The sequence below is a fragment of the Muntiacus reevesi genome, unplaced genomic scaffold (genome assembly GCF_963930625.1).
Source record: "Muntiacus reevesi unplaced genomic scaffold, mMunRee1.1 SCAFFOLD_111, whole genome shotgun sequence".
Lineage (NCBI taxonomy): Eukaryota > Metazoa > Chordata > Mammalia > Artiodactyla > Cervidae > Muntiacus > Muntiacus reevesi.
This window is the reverse complement of record NW_027077961.1, coordinates 40,677-48,933: the sequence shown is the minus strand read 5'-3', so window position 1 is coordinate 48,933 and position 8,257 is coordinate 40,677. Positions and strand designations below refer to the sequence as shown.

Below are 8,257 nucleotides of genomic sequence, written 5' to 3'. Positions count from 1 at the left end.
GACACATGCTTGGGAGTCACCTCCGTTTCTCCTTCGGGTAGCCAGGGGTTGGCCTCCCAGGAGTAGCAATACTGTGAGGTCTGAGAGTACCCCTCAATGGGAGATCTGTAAGTGGCCTGTGTTGTACCATCCAGGATGCGTTTCTTAGCCCAGGTTGCTCACACCTCCTCTCTCCCAGAGGCCCTTGGTCCCCATCTGTACCTCTGCCTCACTTCCGTGTCTTGTTTGACCTCAGGCATTGTGCTCGTGGTTGAGATGAGTGAGCTCAGCAAACCCGAAGATGACCTTCAGGACCTAGGCGAGGACCAGGGCCCTGTCGAGGTGCCGCTCTTGGAGGCTGAGGTGGGGGAGTCCGCATCCCACTTGGCCTCCTATCCCCCAGCATCCTCCTCCGCTCCTGTGGAGGCCTTGCCCTGAGAAATTCTGCATAGGATGATAGGTAAACTGATGAAGTTCCTGCTCCTCAAGTATCGAGCCAAGGAGCTGACCTCCCAGGAAGAAATGCTGAATGAGGTCCTCAGGGATAACCAGGAGCACTTCCCGGTGGTCTTCAGGGAGGTCTCAGTGTGCCTGCAGCTGTTGTTTGGCGTGGATGTGGAAGAGGTGGACCCAGCGGAGCACACCTACATCTTGGTCCCCATCCTGGGCCTCACTTGCGATGAGATGCTGAGCGATGGGGTGGGTCTGCCCAAGGCCGGCTTCCTGGTGCTGGTCCTCAGCATGATCATGCGGTTTGGAGACCCGGCCCCTGAGGAGGTGGTCTGGGGAGCACTCAGCAGGATGGGGGTGTATGTTGGGAGTGAGCAATGTGTCTTTGGGGAGCCCAGGGAGCTTCTGACCCAAGTGTGGGTGCGGGAGGGATACCTGCGGTACGAGCAGGTGCCTGACAGCCACCCTGCTCGCTATGAGTTCCTGTGGCGTCCCCGGGCCTATGTGGAGACCAGCAAGTGGCAAGTCATGGCATTTATGCTCACGGTCAACCCAAGGGCTTTGAGGGCCTTCCCATTCCTGTCTGCATAAGATGCGAGGCAGGAGGAATAGGGGGCCTGGGACAGAGCAGCAGCCACGTTGTTCCTTCTCTCTGTGATTAAAGAGGGGGTAGTCAGCTTTCTAAAATGTGAGGGCCCGGGGTAGTTGGGGGAACCAGTTTGTAGCATCTTTTGGTTCCTGTTCTCTATGATGACATGGGGATTCATCTCTGTTTTCTTTAGAAATTTTTCAAGGTTTGGTTTCAAAGAAGGCTAAAGAAACTTCCATATCTTAGCTTTGTGAATGATATTGATCCGAGTGTATTTGATGTTACACAGTTCAAAAAAAAGAGTTTTGCTGTTTTCTAAAAGAGATTAGAAAGTCTTCCATTTTGTTTTGTGGTCCTGAACAGAATGCAATGGAATCGAAATTAGAAATGTTTGAAAATATGAACTTCTGTAGCAATAGTATTGTATGAAGAAGAGTTGGATAATAAAGTAATCATAGTGAATTCATGCTTATGGCCTTCTTGTCTGTCATTCACAATAACTAAATCATCTCAGTTAACTGAATTTTCCTGGGTTATTAAAGAGAGTAGCAGACAATCTGAGACCCCTGCTCACTGGCTCAGTTATTCCAAAGACGTGTACAGATTCTCTGCTCCGTGAAAGGCCATGTTAACAGTGGGGACACTAGGAGCAGCAGGGCACCCCCACACTTACAGCAATGGTCCAGGATCCGCAGTCACATGAGGTTTGTTTGGGGGTGAGGGGAATCTCTGAAATGGATCTTTGCTGTGAGGTTTCCTTTTGCTTCTTGGGTAAACCCCAGGGCAGCCAGGAAGGGATCCTGGCTCTTGTCCCATAGGTATTGACCACAGGGATGAAATAGGTGTTTTCTACCCACCATCTGCTTGGAATCCTAGGAAATGTGAATCTTGCTCTTTGATATATGGCTCAGTATTCCGTGTGCTAGCTTTCTTGTCTCTGCCTTCGAAAGCTGATTACCAAGTACATGGAAATAACAGTGTCTTTGGTCATCTGGACTTTATGATTTTCACTTGTGAGCATGATCTAGATTTCATTTGGATGAAATGAGTAAAGAGAAGCTGCAAAAGTGAACAGGACCTGCTGTGTGATGAGAATCCTGGGATCTTTGAGTGAGCTGTGCCCAGCTGGACACACTACTGTCCACCCCGAAACACAGACAAACACCGAAATTGACATATATTCTCTGGGAGGAAAACAGAACAGCAATTCTGAGGGGTTTTCTATTCCATTTCTAACTAAGCTGCCAATTCTCTGAGGTGTCCTGAAAACAAAACCATTTCCAGAAGAGAGAGGGACAGAGTCTGAGATGCGAATAACACGAGAAATGAGTAGTAACCAGTAAAGATGCAACATCCAGCAGCGTCCCCGGATTCAGGCAGGTTCAGAAGTGCAGAGGCAGCAGAGACCCAGGTCAAGGCTGTGCCTGGCATGAAAAGGCAGGAGCGACTTCCGGGCCTAAGGAGGTGGTGAGGTCACTGCAGTGGGGGTGTGGATGGGTGCAGGGGGCTGAAGGGGCAGCTCTCCATGCTGAGTGTCAGAGAACAACAGGAACAATAGATGTGATTCTGGCCACATACAAGGTAGCAGCCACATAGTCAGTGGACACTTGGAAAAGGTGGAAAATGTCAAGACCCATGTGACCTGCTCAGACTCTCCTCCCCAAAACAAAAGAGATTTTTAACTGCTGCTCTTTGTGGAGCATCTGCTAGGCAGTGTGGAATTGGAGAGATGTCAGGTGTTCAGTCACCTCTTGTCTTCCTCTCACCCTGCACTCATGGGGACATGACCCTGCCAGGCCTCTTCATTTAGGAAGGGTCATATGATGACCCAGGACCAGTGAATTTTGAGCAGAAGCATTTTGTCAACAACCATTTGTTCTGAAGGGACATGGGCACCTGGGGGTTAATACTCAAGTCAGGACAACACACAGACATAGACCAATCCAAGTGTGGTTTCTATTCCAGTGACTCAAACCCCTCACCTCTGACACTTGAGAGAGGCTGCCCCACAGGGAACTGGCTTCAGGAATTCCACCCACTCCCACCAAAGACCCACAGCCTACCCCCGCCCCCCACGAGCTGCACTGTCAGCCCCCTTGGGGCTGTGATCAGTCTCCATCAGGAGGGCAGCAGCCAGCTGCCAAAGTCCCCTGTTGGGGGCATCCTCCTGGTGGCGCCCAGCCCCGAGGCCCCCCCACCACTGCTGCCCACAGCGCCCCCTCTCTGCCAGAATGTTGCCTTGGGTTTTGTCCTGCTTCCGCCCCATCCCTCACTCCCCACTGAGAGTGGATTAGGCCCTGGTCCTGATGACCTCATGTGTGTAACTTTACTTGGAAATCCCAGAGCAGCATCACCTTCCACTGTGCTTCAGGTGGAGCCAGCAGGTCTTGATGCAACCCCTGGGCATGACTCCTCGTGGAGGGTAAGTAGTAGTCTTTGCCATGGAATTGCAGGGCACATCTCTAAGGTCCTGAGGTGTATCAGACCATTCATTCCCTGTGGAATCCCTGTGGAGTGTGTTGGAGGAAACTCAGGGTCTTGTGAATGTGACTGTGAGGTCCTGGCTTTTGAGCCTGAGTGTGAGAGGCAGAGGGCTGTCTGGTCAGCCACCGGCATAGCTAGCTAGGACTTTGGTGTCCCCAGTCGGGCTGTTTGAGCAGAGGAAAAGCTCTAGCAGATGCCTGGGATGATGCTACCCCAGGCGCCAGAGGTCCCAGACTCCAATGAGGATTCAGAAAGGAGCCAGGTAGGAGAGGAATCTGGGGCCCACGGGTGCAGGCTGCATAGAGGGTCAACAGCCCCAGAGACATGGAAGCAGCAAGCCCCTGGAGATCCCATCAGACTTGCCTGGGGCTGGCCGGGAGAGGGAGGGGGAGCAGGTGCCACTGTTGGTGAGCTGCCGCTCTGGCCTCCATGAGGACGTCTGTGCTCTGGGGCCAAGGCTGGGACCACAGCCCCAGGGGGCACTTCAGGATGTGTATGTGGCAGCTCTCATGGCAGGTTCTCCTCATGCTCCTTATGGGATATGACTGTTAGGTGTGGTTGGGTTCTTTCTCTGGGTACATAAGAACCTCAGTCCTTTGATTGCGAGGAGGCGCAAACTCACCCTCACCCCCACCGACTTATCTGGAGGTCAGTTCCAGGATCCAGGATCTTCTGCAGCAGCGGCTGTGTGGACACACACCACCCTGTTCCCAAGCTGATCTTTCCCAGGGCATCACAGATTGGACAAGCACCTCCCTTGGGTAAAGGATTCTCAGTGAGTGTTCTGCTCCTCTGAGAAGTCCCTGTGTTTCCTCATGGCTTCCCTGGAGGCTCAGTGTTAAAGAATCTGCCTGCAATGTGGGAGATGCAACTTCGATCACTGGGTGGGAAGATACTCTAGATGAGGAAAAGGTATCCCACTCCTCTATTCTTGCCTGGGAAATCCCATGGACAGAGGAGACGGGGGTGGGGGGGTGGTGTGCCACAGTCCATGGTGTCACAAAGAGTCAGACATGAGGACTCACATGTATGCACAGCTAAAGGTTTGCTTTGGACCCTTGTATTCAAGGCAAGACATTGACACCTGCCTGGATCTTGACAGGCCTCTGTAGCAAATAACACTGGCAGACGTCTTAAAGTGATTTTTGAGCAAGTACAGGGTTCCAGGTCTCCACCTGCTCTTGGTTGGTGGCTTTTGCCATATCCAGGCAAAACATCTATGAGGCTGGATTAGGGCAGTGTTTGTGGGACTTCAGAAAAAAGTGGATCCAGAGATGTTTCTGGAAGAAGCCCGGTTTTAGTATATTATATGGGATTGGAGGTTAAGGGAGAGGAAAAGTTGAAGCTAATTTAGCAAGGGTTGTTTCATACTTACAGGTTCCATGTGTTTGTGTTTGGTTTCCTTTCTATGTCCTTTTTTAACATACTCAGCATGTTGTGCCCAAAATTTCCTTGCCTTTTTTATTTTGAAAATAGTCTTTATTTTCACCTTTTCCTTTGTAACCCTTTTAACCCTTGTAACCCATTATGACTTGAAAAAAAAAATTGCGAGAACAGCAGAAATCTCTTATGGCCATCAGCCAGTCTCCCCTATTCCTAATGTCTTACAGTAATATGATACATTTATTACAATTAATGAGGAAATATTGCATTGTTTATTATTATTATAACAATTTATTTATATTTATATATATAAATATATATATAAATATATATCTTTATTTTTCTATAATATGATATATAGTATATATACTATAATGTATAATAATATAATTTATATTTTTATATATTTATTATTATATATTTATATATTAAATATTATAGATTTATATATTACAATATTATATATATTAAATTATTATTTATTTATATATAATATATAATATATGTAATATGAATAATATAATACAATATATAATAAATACATATTTATATATATTTATAATTATTATATATTTATAATAATATATGTAAATATAAATAAATTTATATTTATAAATAATTTTTATAATAATAATTATTAATTATTATTGCATTATTTATGATCAACTAAAGCCCATGTTTTACTCAGACTTCTATAGATTTTACCCATTCCCAGAACCTGGGAAGGAAAATACCCTAACATTTACTTGTAATGTCTCCTTGGGTCCCTTTTAGCGTCAACATTTCTTTGCTTTGGATGGTCTTGACAGTTTTGAGGCGTACTTGGCAGATGTTACTTACCATGTCCCTTGACTGGTATTTGTCTGATATTTTACTTGTGACTAGCCTGGGATTACAAGTTTGGGGAAGGAATTTTACAGATGTAAAATCCTATTCTCATCACATTTTATCAAGTCTTTATACTATTAGCATAATTGATCACTGATGATGCTCTCCTTGATCATGTGGCTGAGGTAGTGCTTGTCATGTGTCTATGTGATAAAGTAATTGTTTTATGCCCCCTTTCTATCCTGTCCTCTTTGGAAGAAAGTCACGATGTGCAGTCCATGCCTCAGGGGTGGGGAGTTATGCTCCCCTTTCTACAAGTGGGAGTGTCTGCATAAACTGGAATATTTCTGTGTGGAACACTTGCCTATGCTTGTTTGTGTAATTAAGAAATTATTTATGTTTCTCAGTATGGAATCATGGTATCTTTATTACACCTTGGGTTACAATCCAATAGAACTTTATATATTTTTATTTTCAAATTGTTCTCGGATTGGCCATTAGGAACTCTTCCTGTCATTCAATTTGTATATACCTTTGTCATACGCCTGGAAATGTTGCTTCCTCTTTTGAAAATTTTTTGAGCATTTCTTTTTCTATTTATTATTTTCACACTGTACAAGATGCTCCAGGCTCATTTTCCATATTTCCTGTCCCAATTCTAGAATCATCAATTTTATCATGGAGCCCTTGTTCCTTTAATTATCGAATGGTATTGACAAAACTAGATCTGTGCCCTAAGTGTGCTCATTGGTACTGAAGGGTCATTGCTCCTGGGCACCCGTTGGTAGACAGGGCAAAGAATTATAGGTGTACTTCTTAACCTGTGCTTATTTATATATCTAGAAATATTTTAGATGCTAATGATTTCACGGGGATGACACCAAAGCACAGGCAAGAAAAGGAAAAACATAGATAAATTGGACCTCATCAAAAAAAAAAAACAAAAAAGTCTGTGCATCAAAGAACACAATCAAGGAAGCTACCATATGATCCAGCAATTCCACTTCTGAGTGTATATTCAAAAGGAAATGAAAAAGGATATCGAAAATATATCTTCACTCCTACATTTATCGCAGCATTGTTCACAATAGCCAAAATATGGATACAACCTAAGCTGTCGGTTAGTGGATGAATGGATAAAGAAGATGCAACATATTCAGGATATAGCCATGTGAGAGAAGGAAATCCTGCCATTTGCAACAACTTGGAAGAAGCTTGAAGGCATTATTCTAAGTAAAATAAGTGAGACAGAAAACGATAAGTACAGTTTGTTATCCTTTACATGTGGAATCTGAAAAGGACAAACGGGGACTTCCCTGGCAGTCCAGTGGCTAAGACTCTGCACTTCAAATGCAGGGAGCATGGATTTGATCCCTGGTTAGGGAGCTAAGATCCCACACTGTTGTGCTATTATTGTATTATCTAACTGCTTAGACATCTAGGTGGATCCATTCAAGGGAAGTACCCAACAGAGGAAACTAAATACCACCCAATCTGTGCGAGAGGACCAGAAGGAGAGTCTCCTGGTAGCAGAGAGTGAGGGCAGATAGGGGGCAAGAGCAAATATGAGCAAGGGATTCCAGCAAGTTGTAGGAACTCCTGAGTTCAACCTGAGCTGTCCATGCAGGAATCTCACCAGAGACAGAATATCAAAAGCATGGAGAACTGAACCATTGCCCTAGGGGCAGCCTGGGCCCTGCGTGATTCACAAATACTGTGGATCTAGATATATCACTGCATCAACCACAGCAAAATGCACGTTTATTTCAAGCACGTGGGAAACATTCATCAAGATAGAATCCTATATCCTCTAAAAAAAATAAAAAAAAATTTAAATGATGCAGAGTATACTCTCTGACAAGAAAAGAATCAAACTAGTAGTGAAACAATATGGAAGGAGAAGAAAAGTCTCAAAACACTTGGAAATTAAAGAACCATCCCAGGTAAAAGAGAGGTTCTCAAGGGAGTAGAAACTGCACTGGAATGAATGAAAATGAAAGGGCAATATATTGGAATTTATGGGGTGCATCCAAGTCAGTGTTAACAGGGAAAATTATAGCATTTAATGTTTAGATTAAGAAAGAAGAAAGACCTCAATCAATAATCTATGTTTTCACGTTACCTTAGAAAAAGAAAAGAAAACTATACCTAAAGCAATCTGCAAACAAACAAACCAAAACAGAAGAGAAAAAAAATTGAAATCAAAATAAAGAAAAAAAATCATGGTAAAAAAACTGGTTCATTGAAAAGATCAACCAATTTGATAAAACTCTAGCCAGATAAACAAAATAAAAAAAGAAAAGACAAATGCCTAATATCAAAAATGAAATATTATCACTACAATTCTACAAGCCCCACACTAAAGATGTTGGAAGGATAAAAAGGAAACACTAAGAACAAATCTATTTACAGTACATAAATTCAAGAACTTAAGTGGAATTTTAAAATTCCTCAAAATCCAGAAACTACCCAACTCACCCCTGATGAAATGTATATCCTTTATGGTACTACAACTGTTAAATATCACATGGATATTAGATACCA

The 8,257-nt window shown here is 44.0% G+C and overlaps 1 protein-coding gene across 1 annotated transcript; it reads left to right on the top strand.

Annotated features, from left to right (window-relative positions):
• The first annotated feature begins 432 nt into the window (after positions 1-432).
• On the top strand, positions 433-1,020 carry LOC136155278 (melanoma-associated antigen 9-like). The gene has a single exon (XM_065917105.1). It carries the CDS (start codon positions 433-435, stop codon positions 1,018-1,020), a length of 588 nt encoding a protein of 195 aa, XP_065773177.1.
• The last annotated feature ends 7,237 nt before the right edge of the window (positions 1,021-8,257 follow it).